Source organism: Homalodisca vitripennis, chromosome 5 (genome assembly GCF_021130785.1).
Source record: "Homalodisca vitripennis isolate AUS2020 chromosome 5, UT_GWSS_2.1, whole genome shotgun sequence".
Lineage (NCBI taxonomy): Eukaryota > Metazoa > Arthropoda > Insecta > Hemiptera > Cicadellidae > Homalodisca > Homalodisca vitripennis.
Genome location: NC_060211.1, coordinates 172250434 through 172273275, shown reverse-complemented (window position 1 = coordinate 172273275; position 22842 = coordinate 172250434). Strand labels below are relative to the sequence as shown.

At 30.7% G+C, this 22842-nt stretch overlaps 2 protein-coding genes across 2 annotated transcripts in view; both read right to left on the bottom strand.

Moving 5' to 3' along the window:
• LOC124363172 (protein lap4-like) overlaps positions 1-1504 on the bottom strand; it is a 92171-nt gene extending 90667 nt beyond the window's left edge. The window contains 1 exon segment of the mRNA XM_046818318.1: positions 1148-1504. Within this exon segment, the coding sequence (XP_046674274.1) occupies positions 1148-1343 (196 nt within the window). The 5' untranslated portion in view covers positions 1344-1504.
• A 90-nt stretch (positions 1505-1594) lies between these two features.
• Positions 1595-22842, bottom strand: part of LOC124363173 (protein lap4-like) — a 54684-nt gene continuing 33436 nt past the window's right edge. Inside the window, exons 3-10 of the mRNA XM_046818319.1 lie at positions 20307-20385; positions 12911-13000; positions 10479-10599; positions 8478-8552; positions 6450-6667; positions 3901-4034; positions 2333-2444; positions 1595-1875 (exon numbers count right to left, since the gene is read on the bottom strand). Coding sequence (XP_046674275.1) covers positions 1698-1875; positions 2333-2444; positions 3901-4034; positions 6450-6667; positions 8478-8552; positions 10479-10599; positions 12911-13000; positions 20307-20385 — 1007 coding nt within the window. The 3' untranslated portion in view covers positions 1595-1697. The remainder of the gene's footprint in view (positions 1876-2332; positions 2445-3900; positions 4035-6449; positions 6668-8477; positions 8553-10478; positions 10600-12910; positions 13001-20306; positions 20386-22842) is intronic.

The following is a 22842-nucleotide window of genomic DNA, read 5'->3' as shown; positions in this document are numbered from 1 at the left end:
TTAATTTCTTTGATTAACTTCTTCGTCTTTGTTTAAATTTTAGTAATTTTGAACCATGTCACTTCACTGTCGAACCCTATGACTGTCGATCGGTGGTATTTTTGCAAATGTAACAATTTTTAAAAGATCACCGGTGATATTTTCACTGACTAACGTGTACTGGCTAATGTCATGTAAATATAAAACCAGTGAAAGGCATATAAAAATTACATTAATGGAAAGCTATACATTTGTAGGGCTTTGATTTCCTAATAGGCTGTCTCCGGGCAACATTAGTATTAATTACTACTTGACGTTTTTCTTTAATCTTGTTCAGCAGCTTTATTACTAGCCAATACAATACAGTTACTATATTTTATAGATTGCTTATACGTGTATAAACCCTTATATTTTCCGATTCACACATAATTTGGCCTATCTTATTTTTGTTTAGAATGAATTAAAAATTCCTTTTATTACCACAAAAGTAACAAAATATATTTGAAAAAGCTATGAAGTTGAAATTTGGATGAATTAAAGTTAATGATAAATTGTTTTAATCCTTAAATCAAAGCCACCAATATAAAATAGTTAATACAATAAATTACACGGATGTGATTTTTAGCATGTTTTAAAAACCAGTTATATATTTCAAAGTAGTTCTAAAAGGAATAAGCATACTTTCACAGTTTTAGATTTTTAAGATATTATTGTTCAATAAATACAATTATTACTATAAAACAATAAATATTTTGAAAATAAATATTAATAAATTATAATAAAATGATACACAATGTAGCTTGTATATTTTTAAAATTTCCATATTATGTACTATAAAAAAATTGGCTTTCAAAACCTGGAATAATATTTGTTTTTATGTACCTTTATAAAATTTTTACCAATTTTAATGTGGTTCACAAAGGAATTAGTTGTGCTGATTTCATTTCAATTCAAAAGATAGAGAAAATCTACAAAGCTTTTTTCATTACATCAAACACCCTGCACACTTTACAGATGTATCAATTTTTTTATAACAGCAGTGATAAATGATTGGTGCAAACTTTTCAGATTTAACCAAGCTACCGTACAAATATACTTGTAGCATTTATACAATGATTTTAGCGCAATATTTAAGAATTGAAAATATTTTCTCCTGTGTGATAAGTACCTGCAGAAGCATCAGCCTGGTACTCCAACTGAGGCAACAGGAAGCAAGTCAGGACCTCCTCTCCGGTAGCCTCGTCTATGTCAGTCTGGAACTTGAGCATCGGCTGGGCTTGGTTCTCTGACAACCAGACTGCTTTCAGGTTCAGTTGTGCCAGAGTCATCGGCAGAAACTGCAGCCTAAAGTCACACAATAACATCAGCCTGGTACTCCAACTGAGGCAACAGGAAACAAGTCAGGACCTCCTCTCCGGTAGCCTAGTCTATGTCAGTCTGGAACTTGAGCATCGGCTGGGCTTGGTTCTCTGACAACCAGACTGCTTTCAGGTTCAGTTGTGCCAGAGTCATCGGCAGAAACTGCAGCCTAAAGTCACACAATAACATCAGCCTGGTACTCCAACTGAGGCAACAGGAAACAAGTCAGGACCTCCTCTCCGGTAGCCTAGTCTATGTCAGTCTGGAACTTGAGCATCGGCTGGGCTTGGTTCTCTGACAACCAGACTGCTTTCAGGTTCAGTTGTGCCAGAGTCATCGGCAGAAACTGCAGCCTAAAGTCACACAATAACATCAGCCTGGTACTCCAACTGAGGCAACAGAAAGCAAGTCAGGACCTCCTCTCCGGTAGCCTCGTCTATGTCAGTCTGGAACTTGAGCATCGGCTGGGCTTGGTTCTCTGACAACCAGACTGCTTTCAGGTTCAGTTGTGCCAGAGTCATCGGCAGAAACTGCAGCCTAAAGTCACACAATAACATCAGCCTGGTACTCCAACTGAGGCAACTGGAACTTGGGCTTCGGCTGGGCTTGATTCTATACTGCATTTTACATACCGAGGTAGGATGTATTGCAAATTAAAACTCCTCTTGTCTTTCATCACTACATTATATAACATTTTGTGGATCCATAAGTATTTGGTAGTTGTTAAAGTATATGAATCAATCTAAAATATTTGCGGCTAAACATTGTACACAAACTAGGTAACAATATATAAGGTTCCTTTGTTTGGGAAACATATCAATAAGTTTTTATCCTGTTGCATATTTTAAGAAAATACCCCTATATTAATTGCAACTCCGAAAAAAGAGTATAAATCACATGAAAATGTTTTACAATAAATAAATCTACGATTGTAATTATTTCTTATGTATTTTTATTGAAACAAAGACAAACAAGGAATGAAATGAACACAAACCTATTCCCAGACACATCGAGGACATGAAGTTCTCTACAGTTCCCAACTTCTGCAGGTAAGTACGATAGTTTATTGTCTCTCAACGATAACACACCTAACTGTGACAGATTTCCTGCAAAAAAGAAAACACAATTAGTAAGTGCTTCCTATAAATACATATATACACGTATTGGAAGGGTTAAAAATATGAAACAATGTTTATCTCTCATTATATTTTTTCCTAGTTTAGCACTTTAAATAAAAAGTTGTCACTTTTAGGGTCTGCCGTTAGCTGACGCTAATGTAACACTTTTTACAGAAGTCTCCAATTTCCTACTCTAAGTTATCAGTAGCTTAAAAATACAAGGCGTATTTTTGGGTACGTATTATTTTATATATAAGAATTAAGTAAACATTTTGTAACAATCAAAAGCCCACACTTTTATATACTTTTTGCATAATTGCCATCAATATCACTTACAATATCTAGAAACAACCTTTTGTATACTGACATCATAGAAGATTGCCGCCTGATTTAACAACGATCGTATTGCGATCATTTTAGCGCTGTTGTCGTTGTTGCGTTGCTAACTTTCACAATGCTTCTTCTCATGAAAGAACAAATGAGATACTGGGCACTAAAATTGGGGCTGTTTGAGAGATTATTGAATTGTTCCTAGCAAATGCTTGATGAGATCTTGAGTTTGTTTAGCCGCATGTAAACGGACAAGAACATCTTTTTAAACTTAGGAAACTTCTCTGATAATAGAGAAATTGTGAAATGTCTGTTTATGTTCACATTATCTTTCACTTTCTGCACTAATTCATAGTGATCATTAAGGGTCATCCTCTCTATTTCTCATCATGAACATCTTTTAAAGCCCTTACCCTTTTGAATTCCATTCTATCACTCACAATGTTTTGTCCATATACTTCACAATACTGACAGTGAATTTCAACTGCTTTCACGACTTTAGTGCCTTCAAAACAAATAACAGCACGTATTTCACAGTCGGCATGATTTTCAACTGACGGGAGCATTTGAAATATGCATTTACAGATGTAACAATGATCCTTTTTTGCTGTAAATTGCATCTGAGATTTGCTAATGGATGAAGGTAGACAGTTCATAAACATGAGACACAGATCACAGCGCTACTGCTGCAAATTTCATAACGGTACTTACTTTTAAAAAAATGCCTTGTAACTAAAGCCTAAAATTAAACAAATATACCAACTTGCACTGGACAAATCAAACCCATCCATCATCTCTAACTAAAATCCTGCAATAATGTTACTGCAAAGTTCCTTCTAAACATATAACTTCAATCAGATTTGTGTACGAAGACTTCTGAAGCATCGTATTTATCATATTTTTGTATATTAATATAGAAAATGTTTGTTGAACATTAACAACGGTTTCTATCCTGGATTCTGAATATATATATATATATATATATATGATTTACTATCAAAGAATAACATTACTCTTTCAAATAAATTGAAAATATTATTTTAAATAAGTGGACTGCTTTTTGAATTTAAACCTAAAATCTTCGTACAGAGATATGAAACATGTGTCAACTTACCGATTTCAACTGGAAGATTGTGTAAACTATTTCGATCGACGTTAAGATTCGTTAAACTAACTAAATTGCCAATTGTAACAGGTAATTCTACTAGAAAATTTTCTGTTAATATTAGTTCTTGTAGACATTCACATCTGGAACAAACAGACAACAAGATTGTTTAATTCAACCATACAAACAAAGCAGAGAATAAACAAATTGATGTCACTAACTTTACATTATTTTATCAAAACAATGAAGACAGTATTAGATTATACAAAGTTGGCAGCCTGTACTAAAGAAGTGATGTTGATCGCTGATTGGATAAGCCTCAGCCAATCGTGAGCTAGCTTCGTCTCCCTCCACTACTCTTTATAACCAAATTTGTATTACAAGCTCAATCAGTTTTAATTAACATTCTTTGACTGAAGATGTTCCTCCTTAAAGAAACTAAATGGAATGGAAAATTTCTTAATTTTAGAAGCGGAGTCAAAAACTAACCAATGAGGTCTGTGACATGAAATAAAAGCAATATGTTAGCTATGTTTCGACACATTTTGAATCAAAAAACTTAAAGAAGTCATGAAACCAGCAACATGATTCTAACAGCAAAGATGATTTCATTTTCTAAATTACATTCATTTCTACATAATATATCATATTTAAAACGTAGCAGGGAAAACCATTACAATAATTTTAGCTCTAATAAAAATTATAATAAAATACAAAGTTAATTTTTTTTAATTTGGAAATATTAGAGATTGATAAATACTTCTCATTACAATAGCAAATTAGTAAAACATTTGAAATAATTAACCTAAAATAAAAAGTAATAACCTCCAGATTACACCATAAAATATTTACTTAGAACACAAAATTAATTTAGCTTAGTTGATATAACTGTGTAACTTTTAGAAAATAGATGACAGTTAATTCAAATAAAATGTATAACATAACAATGATCTAATGGATATTTTGGAAAATGTAGTTCCTGACTCTAAATCTTAAGTGTTCCACAAGGATCTATCCTAGTAGCTTTTTTCTTTTGCTATGTGTTACAAGTTAAAATGTTTAAAGACTTGTATATATAGTTTTAAAACCTATAACCTGTTTCATATTTGATAGTGTATATTTATTTTGCTCAAAACCAAAATTCGTAAGCTACCCAAAGATGAAATTCATGGTCCCTTTCTCACAACTTGATCACAAATCAAGTTGTGAACACTTGATCACAACTCTAAAACTAGCAATGGAGGAGTTTTAATCTACTGTTTATTAATAATTTTTGATTGTATTCACTTTGACAGCTGTTCATAGTGTCAAGAACATGCTTCAAGAGACTTCACTCATCACCAAACGTAAAGATTTTCTCAGCTCACGTTTGTACACTAATGGATTTATAATGCCCAAACTTTCCAGCCTTACATTCTAGATTAGCAAAGCAGTGTTAATGCTAGGAAACAATTTTGCAATTGCGCATGATGTTCTCTTTATTGGCTGATTGAAGAGCTTCGCTTGCAGGCTCTGACTCAAATGGATTTCTTTGATGCAGCCAACTAGCAATTCTAACATTAGCAGAATAGTTTTAATAGCAAAAAAACAAAGTATACTTTAGATTATTTAAATAAAAATATTAGAACAACAATGATAAAAATGTTTTAACCAAAATATCCTACCAAATTCAAATTGAAAACACTCTTTTAAAATTTATTCTGTATTCAGTCAAAAGTGTTTAGTAAATAAGCTATTAGAGAAAATATCAAATAAGGTGGCATAACAATTATAATTCATAAATCAACATGTTGAAGATGGTGCTTGTATTCGGCTATTCTTAATGTATTCACTACATTGAGAACAGACAAACCAACACAAATAATTTTTTTATTTTTGTGAGGCCTTTCGATAGCAAGGCTATTTTTATCAGACACATCACAAAAGTAAATATATCGAAAGGCCTCACAAAAATTAAAAGTTGTTAGTATTGGTTGGTGTGTTCTCAATGTAGTGAATACAATAACTCTACATGCTTATGTTATATTCAATATACCTAATATAGTAATATAAATCTTTTTAAGTATTCAACAAGAAGTCCAACATTCAAATCATACAGATCTTAATATTGATTCATTAATTTCTAAATTTACAATGAGAAATACATTTCGTTATGAGCACTCAGAAAATATACCTTTAACACGGCTTATGTGATCGGTGAACATTCAAACTCAATTCACTCTTTTAACAATTACAATGTGGACTGGGCTAATGCTACAGGAAGTGTGAGTTCAAATAGTTTGTCAGTGTGAACTAGCAGCTAGCGTGGTGACCTTGATGAGAGCATTGATAACAACCTCAGTCCGTTGGCATGCATCACTGCCTTGCTACCTCATTCGTAGTACCAGCCCAGTCATACCGATAGCGGACTACACTAGTGAAACTATCTATTACATATTAATATTCGAGTCACCATATGGATGCTTTACACGGAGCAGGACGATGATGAAATTTTGTGTGGCAATGATTTAACGTACTCAATGTAATAAGGAACGTGTTCAGGTCACGTTCTCACTTACTTTCCAATGTTGGAATTGAGACTGGCCAGCCTGTTCTGATCGACCTTCAGTATGGTCAGCTTCTGCAGGTCGCCCAGACCGTCCGGCAGTGTCTCTATCATGTTCTGGGATAGGTGTAGGTCTGTCAAATTGATTAGGCCTCCGATTTCACTGGGCAAATCTTCGAGTCTGTTTTCTGACACGTCCAGACACGTCAGTTTCTTCAATTCCCCGACGTCCTGTGAAATAATGGACACATTTCTTTCAAGAAACGAAATAAAACCATATTTGAAAATAAAAAACTAACTATAGAAACAAATCTTAAAACATTGTGAACATTTTTGTGTCATCAACTAGGTCCTAATTGGCATTTTCACAAGGAATTTTCCAAAAAATTTAAAATACATTGGTTACACAATATATCATGTATTGTATATCATTATTGTTAATAAATTACAAGGAATAACAATATTTAAAAATAAAACTTATCAAAAGAATCATGTATGCTATTTAATCAAAGTTTGAAAATTTCAAAAATTTTGACAAAAGCTTTTACATTTAAACAAATAAAAGTGTGTTCCTCTCTGAGGATGATTTCAGTTTTAAAACACTCATAATACTCTAAATATAATGTAGATCCAAAATATGTAAACTTACATTACTAAAAGCCTATAATAATAAAGGTACACAATCGCAAAGCACATTGTTTTAGTATTTTTTTCAGTAGTGTTCCTAGCTTTAATTTATTTATTATTAATATTTTAAATAGTAAAAACTCTAGTAAGTCTAGATAAAAAGTATTGTAGTAAAAAGTATTCATAGAAAAAGAGTACAATGACCTCTGGTACTAAACAGTGTGTTTTTATCAACATAAAGACAATAAACAAGTTTCTTAAAAATACTGTAGCATTACATGACGAAGATTTCGTCATTCATAACAGTTTTCAGGTTGAGCAAGGATGCCGTGAAATTATGACTGTAGAATGATTATCAGACGTAAACTTCAAAATTTGACAGGAAAAATCCTCGAGAAAGAACAATAAAAAACCTTTAGGACAATCCAGTGTATACTTTGGATGAGTTCCTGACATATCTACAATAAAAATAACTTAAACTTTGACATAAATCCATTTCTTTATGTCATTGTATTTGAATATATAAATAAATAAATTATAAAAGATAGTCTGAAAAAAAAGAAAAAAAACTGAGAAGCACAAACTGAGTAAGCTGTCAGTTTTAGCAGAAGTACCATGGGCATAATTTCACTGGTCAGCACTAAAGGGTTGAATTGTGTTCACTATGCAAAATATTGCACTATGTAATTCTACAATAACACAAAATAGCACATTCACTCTGTTTCCCTTCTCACATTTTTAACCCCTCGCACGCCACTAATAAATCTATAAATCCAACTTTCCTATAACGCCAAGACAATCAAAAATTTTTTTTCTTTACGTTCAAAGCTAATTTTTATTATTAACTAAATTATTAAAAGGTAAAAGCAAAAAAGGGTATAGAACGGGCATTTTACTAAAAATCAGCGTATTTATTGATAAAAATAAAAAAGAACTATTTACAAAACTGTTTATTTCATATAAATTTAAATTAAATTAAACCTTGGCACACTATAAAACAAGATAAATGTTTCAAACTAATTACAACACTACTACACAATGAAGAATAATAACGAGATATGTAGTAATACAAGCCACGGATATGTTTGGTTATGGCTCTGTAGGAGACAGAACAGACGAGCAGGTGGTCGGAGTTAGACAAAGGGCGCTTCCCTTACCCTACCGCAGAGAGAAGGTCGTTTCTAAATACTTCCTTTGTAACCGCTATAAGCACAGAGCATACTATGAGCATTTCAAAAGCCTTTTGTGAACTAAAAACTCTCCAAGAGACATGATCTATAATATCGAATATAACTATTTGGCGTTTTAGTTAAAGTCTACCATTCTAATATATCCGTCCACGGCATGGGAAGGGTTAAATAATGTTTTCCAAACACACAGACACTGATATAGAGTAGAGTGACACTGTACTCACCGGAGGCAGGTGTTGCAGCTGGTTGTGGTCCAGCCACAGCTCCTGCAGTGCTGGCAACTTGCCGATGTGATGTGGCTAGACACACATAACACAGGTCATAGAACAAATCCGATTCACTACAGCAAATCTCAAACTTAACAATCCAATTTTTGTATAATAAGTCCTAAAATGGTTGGCAAAAGTTACAAGATCATCAGGAAATAAAAACAGGTTACATGGTTACTATTATGCAGGACCTGAACTTGAATCGTATTTAGGACAAAATTACATAAAATATATTTTCACAGTACACTTTTAAATGGCAAATATCAAGGTGTTGTTTCCATAAAATTAGCAGAACAAGTTAGTACTCACAGCTTTGGAAAGCAGTGCTGCATTGAAAAAAATTACACTACTCCCTTTTACGTAATCAGTTTTAATAAAATTCAATATTTTTAGAACATAGTTAAAAGCAGTTATTTTTATTTGAGCTTGTTCTCAAAATATAATTTTCATTCAATTGTAACTGACAGCTTGACAATTAAACCATTATAAGAAGAAAAAACATAAACCAAAACAATGGACCCGACAAAACTTACGAAACGCAACACAGCATTTCTTCACGTATTCTCTTGTAAGTTTGCTCCCCTTTAACCTTTTGACCTTGAAATAAACAAGGTTCTTCTTTGGATCAAGAGGAACCTATGTACCCAAGTTTCAAGTCTCTATGCACTTTCTAACAGGAGATCTCACAGCCAGACAGACAGACATGATTTTAAAAAGGCCCTGTTGGGTCCTTAACAATGAAATAAGACAATGATGCAACATTAAATAAAACAAGGAAAAAAAGAATGTAATACTATGTTCCCTAGAATACATTTTGAACAGATAAAATTGAAGTAAAATTTATGTATTTTTGAGCCTACCCGAAAAGTATACCATAACACAAAATCAAAGAAAAGGAGGATATACATTGGTTAACTCAGGTGCTAGCAAAAGCCTGAAATCAGTGTTTAATGTTGCACTCTATAATAGTACCAATATCAAGTTACCACTTCTTTAATAAGATCAAATAGTACCAACATTGATAACAGAGAGAAGAAAGTTCAATTTACACAAATAAACGTAACTATAATAATAAAAAAATGTGTATAAATGTCTAGACATCTTGTGATGTTAAAATAATGATCACTTTAAAATGTAATCTCCATTATACAAACAACTTATTAAACTTTCATAATCATTCAAGTAACATAAGGGAACTAAAAGTAAATTGAACAACAAAGTAGTGTAAATAGTTGATTAAAGTACTGAATAATATTTTTAATAGCAATCAATTTTGGATAATAAAACAAAATGTGTATACTTAAGTTATTAGTTACAATAAAAATGGAGTTTTACTCTTATCATAAATTATGATTTTGCATACACTTGAGAACCTTTTTAGTTTAAAGTAAAACAACTCAGTTAAAAGTCTAGGAGTCATTCAATATAAAATATCTTTTTTGTATATCACGCTTTCATACTATTAACCTTTCGTAAAGAGAAAAAAGTGTAATTACATTTTTCAATTGGTTAATATTTGTAAGGTTACAAAGAAAGTAAAACATGTATTTTTTATAATTTAATAAAAACGGTAATTCTTTTCATATAAAAAATATAAGATTGGTATTGTTTTGTGCATTAAATACATTTAAAAATAGTACAAACATAGTTCATGCATACCATTCTTAAAACACTACACTACTGAGGGAAATATAACTGCCGGTTTAAGGATTGACAGACTGTAATGTATTGCTTAATTCGAGAACATGCCCATTAATTTTGTCCAAGCCTATTATAGCTTTTTCAAATATTTTCCAGGGAAATGTTATATTACAGAGGGAATTGCATAGCACTCTTTCTTTCCTTAACTTAAAAACATTAACCTGTATTAAATGAGGTAACTAAGTATTAAACATGGATATGTATTCGTTTATCAGATTAAATGATTATAACAAGATCAAATATTCCTGCACTTACCAGTTCATCAATCTCATTGTCACCGAGATCGAGGCGCTCTAGTTTGGTCAGCTGTGCCAGCGACTCCGGGAGTGATTTCAGGAGGTTTTCTCTCAGTTCTAATGACTGCAAACTTGTTAAACTGAAAAATAATTAAAAAATGAGAAACTATCAACTCAGTTTTGGCTAACTAAGAGGATGATAGGGTACAAGCCATGAGTTAATAGAATAAAAGCCAACAATAATACCTCGCTAATAAAAATAAACTCTGTTCCTGTTAACTAAACAAACTTATTTAAGGAGTTAATTAGAGATTATATTTTTATTATTGGAAAATAGATGTTTGTATCCCATCACTAGGTGCGTGTCTAGTTTTGAGTTTAACTTTTTAATTGAACACTTTCAATTTATTTCTGCATGGAGGGTTTATAATGCAGAGACAATAAAGTGAATTGTCAAATAAAAATTTATTTGATAGTTTAAAAATATCGTTTCAATTATGGTAACACTTGACTGTATGCTGCATATTTACATCAGAAATAAATCAAGTAAATGGGTATTTTAGCCTATATTTATCATTTTCGATGTTATTCACAGCTTATAAACAAAGCTAATCAAAAGCTTAAATTATAAACTCAGCACAAGAGGTTAGAAAATATAAATAAAATACACCTAAAATTTGGAATAATTGTAAAACTTTTTTAGTGCATCAGGCTACCTTGATTTTAGGATCAAATGATGGGATATTTCTAAATTCCTTCATTCTATTTAATTTGTGTTCATATCCAAATTAGGTTGATTACAATAAATTCTTTTCGATTTAAAACAATTTTCAAAACTTTTTCTTGATATGGCATTGCATGCACAGACAAGAAAGGCCTTTCAGAGTGTTGATGGGGAAATGTCAAAGCAACGGTTTGACATATACATATGAAACAATGTAAGTAAATATTAAAAATTATATTTCTGAAACATTATTATAAACAGTATCTTACAAAATATATACATAACCAGGCATCTAAAAATAATTATTTAAAGCCAAATACGAATGTGGTGCAAACAACTAAGTTAATTGAACATTTATCCTAATTATATGAGGTCTTTCATAGTACAATGAGCTGAAAGGGCAGGAGAATGGAACGTCCCTGTCATTCACAGCAGGAATGTAATGTTCATAACCTCAACTGCTAAACCTATTTAAACTCAATCCCTGATCCAAAAATCACTAACATATTGAAAGTCAATAAATTCTTTTAGACCTAGGATCTGTTAAATAATGGACAAAAATGTTTTTTCAATGAAGGTTTGACATTACAAGATCAAGTTCTTTCTAGCTTACAAAACAACACTGCTGATATGTCCAGAGAAAGCACAGATATTTTGAAAAATCTTCTCCCCTGTGCTCCAAAGTTTTTCTGTGGTTTAGGGGGTGGTTCTGTATTCATAGCACCTCAAAACAGAATCAGTGGCTGATTACAGAGCTAAATAAATAGTCTGAAACTCTGTTCTAACCACACATTCTACATGTGGGACTTGAATGAACTAAATCGAATCAATACTGTGAATATCAGTGCCTTTTCTACGATCTTGTTCATTTATTTTCTTTCCTATCCACACCTGCTTCTACTATTTATGTTGCAGGCAACACTAAAGAATAATAACTGAAATCCTGTCATCGTCAACGTAAAAACTTTACGTCACAGATCAGGATGGATGTGATTTAGTTGATAAAAAACGTGAAAATCAGAGGCCCATGATAGAGCCTTGAGGCACTCCCAAATCAATTAAAGAGATTTTCGAATACACCCCACTAGACTTAACATCTTTATTTGTCTTTGGACACATTACTAAGTATTATGCACGATGTCAATAATATACACGTACAGAAAAGTTGCATTCAAAATTTTTGTCTTACAGGATAAGATTTGATACAGCAAGGAGAAAACCCAAATGGTAGAAGTTTCTGTAAGATGTGAAAAATGCTTGCCAAATGCATATAAACAAACAGGAAACAACAGTTTCCAAAGTTAACACATTTGTTTACAGTAATATATTAATCCTAAAATACTATATGAATGAAAAAAATTACTTCTGTTCCCAATGCACGAGTAACCAATCATGTTTTCGTTTGACTGGTAAAAGGTAAATAAAAAGACTTGTAATTTTTACAATTGTCTAGTTAATTTTTTAATTTATTCATTTTTTCATGTACCTTGTTCATAAAGTTTCATATTGCAGACTTTTTCATATGGTTTCTAAAATAAACATCAGGATACTTAAAGTAAACTACATACATAAAATTAATAAATAAATAAATATATATATATATATATATATATATATATATATAAAAGCGTTGACACAACATTCAAAATAAAAATTTAATTGCTTGAATAAAAGGAAAACCATACCTCATAAGACCCAATACATACATATCAAAAAGATTTATTTACCTGCCAAAGTCTGGTGGCAAATTCGTCAAAGACATATCATTAAGTACTAGAACTGTAAGATTGCGTAGCTGCACAAATCCTGGTGGTAACCTAAAAAAACAATAAATCAAAATATTAATTACAGTAAGTAAGTGGATTTTAAACTCACCTCTTCTTAAGATTAAAATCAATGTAACAGCTATATTTAACTTTACCATGTCCAATTACCCCTTAAAGCAACAAGCAAAAAGAATAAATCGTTTGGATTGTCAGTGCTTGATTACCGAGCTACTATCTTGTAGTAAGTGCAAGGACTGTATTTACATTATTTTATCGCCTTTTGAAAAACCGCGGTATAATATTAGTTGATTGTCACTGAAACGTCATATTTTAGAGAACATTTTCCAAGGCTAGAAGTAATGATCTTCCTGATTGCCTTGCCAATGAATTTAATAAGCTTTCTCTAACTGTATCATTTTTTGCAGATGATAACGGTTTGATTTTCAATCACTCTAATTATCAAGTTCTTTCCCAGTATTTTCTTGAAACTCTGACCAACTTCTTAATTGGTTATCTGCAAATAACTTCACATCAATCTGGCTAAAACTAAACTCATGTAATTTCACTCCCAAAATACACAAAACCTTCCACATCATTTTCTTCTCAATAATCACTCTTTGAACAGTGCCCTTTTCACTAAGTTCTTAGATTACAATCTTAAATGGGACTCCCACTTAAATTACCTAACAAAACAACTTAATTCAGTAATTTATGTCTTGAAGCGCTTATCTTAATTTGCCTTCCAGGAAACTCTCAAACTGGGTTACGGTGACTTATTCGAGTCTATAATATTAGATACGGTATAATGTTTTGGGGCTTTCATAATGCCAATTTGTTTAATAGAGTCTTCTGTCTCTAAAAGAGTAAATAGTTTGGGGATTGGATCAACGGGAAAATTGTAGGAAGTTCTTCTGATCAAGTGGTACTCTAACATTAGCAAGCCTTTTAATTTACCATTCCATGTTATACATTTTTCAAAACAGAAGTATTTTTGATGTTTTAGACCACTTTTACAATACAAGACACAAGCAAAACCTTGTAATTAATAAATTCAGACTATCCCTATTCAAAAATTCTCTTTTTTTAATTTGGTTCCAAATTATTTCTCTTCTCAGTATATAAGAAATCAAAATTAAAGTTCATTTAAAAAGCCACTTGGCCGTTAGAGCTTTCCATAGTATACAAGAGGCCCTCGGATAGATCCTGATGTGATGCAGCAGCAGGTCCAATCGCATTCTTAGGTTGTTTTATAATTAGTAGTTATTTTTTGTAGCTTTTTCTAAATATTTTGTGTTACACGATATATAAGATTATGTTATTTCAGTTTTTGGTATTTTAAGTATAATATTCTTAAGTTTGTTATTATTAATTGGTAACTTATTATTAACTGGTATTTATTGACTTAAACAAAAAACAGAATGTTCAACTGTGTCAATAAAGATTCAATTCAATAAGTACTGAACCCAACAACAGGACATTGTTGGTGTTTCTATATCTCCTTGTACTACTGTATTGTTAAAAGGAAAAACTCATCCTTTTCTTTAATAAAAACATCAATATCAATTATTACGTATTTATTAGTACCACATAGGACAAGCAGTAGTTTTCTGGAAAATGGAGATATCCAAGTCAAAGATATAATACTATTACAAAAAAATGATAACGACCACATTGAAATAACATTATTTAAAAGTACTTTAAAAACTAGTAACATTCTGACATTTCTTAATATTAACTTACTAGTAATATTGTAAAAGTCTCTATCAAATGATTTTGAATATATGTACAAGTAACTATATTATTAAAATAAAAAGTAACATCAAAATCTCAAAAGCCACAAAACTAATATGTATGAAAATAAAATATTGTATATACAGGAACAATGTTATTTAATAAATTACCACATCACATTAAAAAAGAATCAAGTTTCAAGAAATTCAAACCAAAATTATGTTACTTCTTGTAAGAAAATTTTTCATTCAGTTCAAAAATACTTTTTAATAAAAATATATATAAATTATAACAAAAAATTAAATTTTGACCATAGATGGTGAAGAATATTGTATAGTATTTCAAACTTTGTTAAGCTTATGTACATGTAATTTGTTCTGGAATATAAAAAATTAAACTGAATTAAAATTGAATATTAATGTAATAGCAATAGTAATGTACGTTATAATTTAGTTACATTTACAATATTTTTTACTTTACATGAAATAAAACACTAGAAACAAATATTGAAGAATTAAATATTTACTACATTAATTATTACAACTTATTTATAGATATGACATTTATGCCTTGTTACAAGCATATAAAATGTCAGTGTTTTTTTATATGACTCAATTATAAAAACATGTCTCTATACCAAATGGAAAAATGCATTGTTATAGAGGAGCAACTGCCACACAGATTGACAAAAAAATTGTATCTATGAGCAAAGGCACTGACAAACCCCCATACAGTCTTCATTCATGCTGGTACAAATGACCTCAGTAATACTACTGCCCGGAAGATGTCATGGGAGCTCTATATAATACAATTTTAACTGCCAAAAAGTCATTTCCAGATGCTTGTTTGGTTACCAACAGCATTATAGCAAGAAAGAGATGTATCACCTGGAATACTACATCAGGACAAACCAAAATATAAGATGGCTATGCAAAGAACTTGGCGTTATCTACCTCAACGTGGGACATTTACTTAGACAATTCATGTCTGGCAAAGGACGGTATACATCTCAACAGGAAAGGGACTTTCATCCTTAGTAAAGTCATTGCTAAAAACAGGGCATCCCTATGTGAGAAAGTTAATCTCAGACCTACCAAATTTCTGAATCAGATTGAGGTAAATTGTATGGATAAATGCACTATTCCATATTTGCAAAAGAAGAGAAAAGCAGTCGATCAACAATCAAAGGTACCTCAAAGAACAAGTAACACCCTGGAAACCATCAACCACCATCGACATCATATAGGCATTCCACCAGCCACCCTGAGAGTCACACAGCCCCTAGCCCGCCACTGCAGCCATTTCCCAATCCACCGGTTTCTTCAGGCTCTCTACAGGACACGAATGCTTATCCTCCACTGCCGGCTATCAGCTTCGTGTCAAGTGGCGATAGTGATGGAATGAATGTGTCAAAGTCTACAAATGTTGCATCTCAGCCTGATTTTGCTTTTAAACTGGAGCCGAGCCAAGTCCCCAGTAATTACTTAAAGAAATCTGAATTGAATGGATCAGTCCAAATTTTTCATCAGAAATATTGAAAATCTCAAGTCTAGATTATCTCACTTGGAAATTATCCTTGATGAATTAAAACCTCATATAGTAGTTTTATCCGAACATAACACAAAAATGAATCAAATAGAAAGGATTAATATAAATAAATTTTTAGTCACTAGTTTATTACTCACGTGAAAGCACATCTAAAGGGGGAGTAATGATTTTGGCTGAGGAACAGATGAAGTGGAGACAGGTTGTGATTGCCCCGATATTGAAAAATTGTGTGACGATAGGATATTTGAGTGTTGTGCAAACAATGTTCATTGTAAATAATGTAAAATTTATTGTTTGTGGGTCTTTACCGATCCCCTAATGCAGATGTAAACATATTTTTAGATAGATTAAGTGTTTTGATAGGATGTGCGTTCTAAAGCTCTCCTCAAATATAATCTTAGCAGGTGATTTAAATATAAACATGTTAAACAAAAAAAAACAGGACATCATCAGTTTTCAAAACATTTTGAAGAGTTACAATATGCATTGTCTAAATTAACTTTCCAACGAGAGTATTCCAGGGCTCGAGTTCAGCAATTGACAACATTTCTACAAACTTTAAAAGGGAATGTTTGGAAATTAGTGGTGTAGTACAATGCTATCTGATCATGATGGGCAAATTTTTAAAAATAAAAAATCTGAAACAGTGTAATGGACACAATGATTATTACATTGAAAACCGTAGGGATTTCTCTTGCACTTAATATAAAATTATTTAAAGATTTTCTAAAAAATGAATCTTTGGGAAAAAATATACCTTGCTCCATGCAGTGATAAATATAATATCTTTAATCAGGTTTTCACTTATTATTTTAACTGGTGTTTTCCAATAAAAATGTTTAAGATAAAAATATAATCCATTTAAGTGGATAAAAAAATGAAACTTAAGATGGAGAAACAAGAAATCATAAACACTGGCAAATATGCAAGATCTACTAAAGATGAAGAGCTATCTAGTTTTGTCAAATTACAAACCAAGAATTATAGGGAAAAAACTGATTTACTAGCCAAAAGGGAATTTTTCAGTGATAAAATCAGTAAGGCTTCCAATGTAGTAAAAACCACTTGGAATATAATTAATTATGAAGTAGGGAAATAAAAGATGTAAACTAAATAAGAATTGTAATATAGTACTTCAAGAGAACAATGCATGCATAGAAAATCCAGAAATAGTTTGTAACATTTTTAATGATTATTTTATAAATATGACTAATAGAAAAAACGAAAATGTCCAACCATTAACAAGTTTAAATATTATTAATGACTTAGATGTAAGAGTTGTTGAGAAATTGTTCAGTAAGTTCTTTTTTGTCTAACTCCAACAAATGTAAAGGAGGTCCAAGAAATTATGTGTCTCTTTTGATAATAAACTGACTTGTGGTTACGATGAAGTGCCATTAAAAATTATAAAAGAAGTTAAAGAAAGAGCTAAGCAAAAATTCTTGTACATTTGATAAATTCTTCATTTGTTAGTGGAATCTTTCCTAATCTACTCAAAATTGCTAAAATTATTCCGATATTTAAAGCAAATGATACGTTCCTTAAATCAAACTATAGAAACCTATTTCCTTGTTTACCATCTATATCGAAAGTTTATGAAAAAGTAGTATATAATAGACTGAAGACTTATATAGAACAAAACAATATTATCAACAACACCCAACATGGATTTAGGAAACATAAATCAACCGTCACAGCTGCAGTAAGTTTTATAGAATCAGTCATAAATTCAATAGAACAAAGGGGAAGTTGTTATTGGAATTTTTTATGGACCTCTCTAAGGCCTTTGACAGTGTTGATCACCATCTTTTATTATCAATATTATATGATATTGGAGTTAGAGGTATTGCACTGAAATTGGTTCAAATCATATTTGACGGGTAGGAAAACAGTTTGTTGAAATAGCTCATAAGTCGACAAATAGAACTTTAACAAGATTTAAATCTAAATTAGAGCAAAGTTTAATTGGAGTCCCGCAAGGCTCAAATCTTGGACCTCTTCTTTTCTTATGTTATTTGAGGAATATTGAAAGCAAACTATCTTATACTGTAAACAGTACTTTGTGTTTATTTGCAGATGATACAAATCTAAAGGTTTCTGGAATTTCGAAAGAAGAAGTTTTGAATTCATCTCAGCAATCGAATTGGCTAATCTACAACAATTCTTTAACAACAAAAAACTTAATTTAAATTATGAGAAAAACTAAATTCATTAATTTTTAAAAACTAAACAAAAATAATAATGATTATGACCTTGATATTCTTATAGACGATTCAGAGATTGAAAATGCATCAAAAATTAAATTTCTCGGATTTGATCATTGATTGTCACTTGAGCTGGGATGAGCACATTAAATTTGTGATTGGTAAAATTAGTTTCTGGCTTATATGCAATTAGGCAAATGTCTTGTTTTATGTACTACTGAAGTGCTAAAACAGATTTATTACGCTTCATATACATTCACACATTGCTTATGGCATAGCCATATTTGGCGCCACAACTAAGAAAAAACCTAACTGACATTTTAAAGGTGCAAAAAACAAGCCATTAGAAGTATACTTAAGCTTAAATTCTCAGAATCTGTTAGAAATTGCTTTAAAGAATTAAAAATAATAACAGTTTTTGGACTTTATATATATGAAACCATCCTATATTTTAAATTCAATCATGGCCAACAAATTAACATAGAAAATAATGTGCACAAATATAACACACGCCATTAAGAATGAAATCATCAATGATCATTCATAGACTTGAAATGTACACGAAAAAAACTATGTATATCGGGAAAAGATTTCTGAAAAATATTCCTCAAAGCATAAAGATGGAAAATATAATATTAACAAAATTTAAAAGAAAAACTAAAAAAATTATTTGATTTGATTTAGTTTTGTATTCAATAGAGGAACTTGAGTATGGTTTAGTACTTTTATTATATATAAGTAATGTATGACACTATTCGATGTGTACTGTATTGTACAACTAATGAATAAAGAATTATTGATTGATTGATTGATTGATAGAATTTAATTTTACATAAATCAGTAATTAATTAAATTAAGATATTTTTATTTCATATGTTGTAGGATGGACAAATGATTTGCCTAAGAAGTGTACTACGAAAGTAAGTCAATACAAACAAAACATGTCAGCTCATGACAATGCCCAAGAGTAAAAACTAAAAAAGAAAGCACATTCTTTTGGCAAACAATAGGTATTGGATCAATGCTTATATAACTACAATGTTTGTTCTGTACGAAGTGCATTATTAAAAGAGTTAAAAACTTGTTCATAACTAGCGTATTAAGTGATTACAATAACTGTCTTACAATATAAAAATGATCAAAATTATATTTTTGTTTATAAAAATTTGACTACAAAATAAACCAATACAATGGAGTAATCAAGGGCCGGAAAGAACATAATGAATTAGTTAGTTTATTCAACAATTAAAAATAATAAAATAATTGTTATCTTTCACCTCCAAAATCAATATAGGCCTTTCTTGGACCAAGAGGAACTCATGCACAACATTTAAAGTCTAGTACCGTTCTATCAAGAAATATTCCACAGACAGACAGAATTTGAAGAAGTTCCTGCCTTTGAGATGTTTTGACTGAGATGTTTAGAATAAACCTTTATGTTTATACTCATCAAATAACAAAGTGTACTCTGAAGGATCAAAAATATAAAACAACATAAAACTGTGTAGATCATTAGGATTGACAAACTGTAACTAATTTATCACTTAGGCTGAATTCAATATAATTTAGGATGTTTTCTAAAGGTGGTGCTAAATAACTTTGGACACGTAGTGTTTGGAACTGAATATCTCCTTTACCAAACATGTAATGGCCACTGGTGGTGGTTCAGAAGTCACCTTTAACCCGTTGGTCCCCAGGTTAAGTGTTAGAGAAGGCTTCTTAACCTTAACTTCAACTGGTTAGATAAGTCATTACTTCACTTTACATGTATAAACCAGACCTTTATTTTTACTTTACATGTTTAAACCAGATCTTTACTGTTACTTTACACGTTTAAACCAGATCAAAAATCCAACTTCTTCTTAATACAATACCTCGGGATAGGGTTGCTGCTGAAATCCGCAACCTGCAGAGCTCGTAGGTTTTTAATATTCTCAGGAATGTCGGGAATATCTGTAACAAAAAAAACACAGGATTGTGTAAAGAAAGGACAGCATAAATGTTTCTCTGTACTTAATGAAATTTAATTATAGGAATCGCCATCTTTAAAATAATATTACGAGTTGTCACTGTAATAATTAACATTTTGAGGTTCTAAGAGGCGTTACAACTGCTCTAGTGAGAGTAGATAAGAGATGTTAGTCGAGAGGAGGTGTGGCACCAGCTACTTGTTGATAACAGGGGCCACGCGCTCTCTGCTCGCTTTCTTGGGATTGCACATTCACTTGTCAATTGACATAAATAAACAGCCTGCCACTAACAATAACATTACTTCAGCTTTCCTACGGCACATGAATATGTTCACGCAACGGCTGTGTCACTTGTACCATAAGGATAATGAAGATCAAATTAAATATTAATTTAGTATAATTATGTACACTATTTAATTAGTAAGTCTAGAGATCCCATTCTTTTTTTTAACAAACCAAATATAATTTTCTAAAATTATATCTCTACCACAAGGTCCCATTGAGCTCAACAATTGTTTAGTAGACCATACGCAGCAATCCTTGAGTTCCTAAAATATTCACTTTTGCGAATCCATCTTCAAGCCATTCTTTTCATCTAGATAAAATTAAACACTGTAACGATTTAACAGAGATTCTGTACATTGGGTTGATAATAGACTATTTTGTTGTGAGTGCTTGCAAGTCATAGCCAATTATGTAATATATTATCACCTCATTGCCAATACATGGTACTGTTACATCAGATAGCAATAACACATTTTATATATATATATATATATATATATATATATATATATACGTATATATCTCACAAATTTAAAACTGTAACTGTAAAATGTATCATAAATGAATAAGATACATTTATTTATTCCCTGTCATGAAACCAAATGCTACTCGGTTGTTAGCATGACGAACCCAATTATTTTATTTTTAATAAGTAGTTGTTCAACGTAAATTTTAAACAGTAGAGAAACTATAGAATACAACTTGGTGCATTTGATACATAAAGCCAATTATGTTAAGTATATTTTTATTTTGGCTAGAACTTCCTCTTACCTGTTTATGAATAAAGTTAAGGGAACAATATATTAGGAATTATTTAAATTTCGGATTCAAAATTATAAAAGTACATTATGTCCAAATATTTTATATTACGTCAAAGTTTTTTTATGTAATAAAAGAAATATGCCTGTCTAATGTATTTTAAATTGTGATTTGTATTTAATTTGGCTCATATAAAAAAAATTGTTTATCAGCCTTTGGCATAATTTTTGTGGTTATATTAAACACATGATATACAAATATTGCACATTTAAAAACTATTTTCTTCTTTATATTGTAAATGTTCTATTATTATTCAGAAACTGATTTTCTAAATGAAGCAACCTTCATTAATTAAATTACTCCCCCCAACCACATCAAAACATTTTGATGTATAATTAATTCCACTCTATTTATTTTATCGCTAATTATTTTAAAATTTGTTTTATGTTTTGTAAATTATTTTATTTTAGCGTAATAATAGCTACATCTATCTTTAGTTAATTTTAATATGAATTATAACCTGTACATGTATTATTAGAATTTAATGTTTTACATATTTACTGGATCACTGTTTGTGCGATTAATATTGATTATTTATCAATGAATTGTTAATTATGTTTATAACTTTTTTTAATTAGGATTAGTATATTTTAAAGTATATTGACGAGTCACCTGTTCATTGTAGATCTTATCTACTACAATTATGTAACGTTACATGACAATAAATTTCTGATTTCTGGTTCTTAAATGGTTATATTTAGTTTATTGAACAATTTTCTGGACTTGACAAAAACTTATTAAACTTGTTTTGGAATCCAAAGTGCTTCTCCTTTTTCTCACAATTGAAACACTCATCATTTGTTCTACTAAACATGTTTATTTTTAATTCGTAAAAACATTTCTTTAAATTTCTTTCATTTCTATTATACAGCTATTTTTTAATTGTTTTAAAGGACTTTAACAGGGCATTGACTCATATTTGTTCAGTTTGGGCTGCTGTTACAAAAATACTAAAATTATATTTCAAACAATTGTTTTGACTGCTTGCAATGTTTTTAAAGGACAAACAATAAATATATTTAAATAACTAAAGATATGCATTTTTGAATATGCATCAAGTAAGTAATTTAAATTTTGTTTTGTTTTCAATAAAATACATAGTTTGATACAAATTTTAAATTGTGAAGTCCCGAATTTATAATCAAACATAACTGTAAAAATACAATGTATGAGTTTGAATGTGTGACTATTGAGGAGCTAGAAAAAACAAATTTAAAATTAAAAACAGTAAATTATGTGGCTTAGATTAAATTCCAATTGTGCTCTTAAAAGCTTCTTGTAAAATAATTAGTCTGATTTAACATTTATTTGCAATTAAATGTTTCAACAGGATATT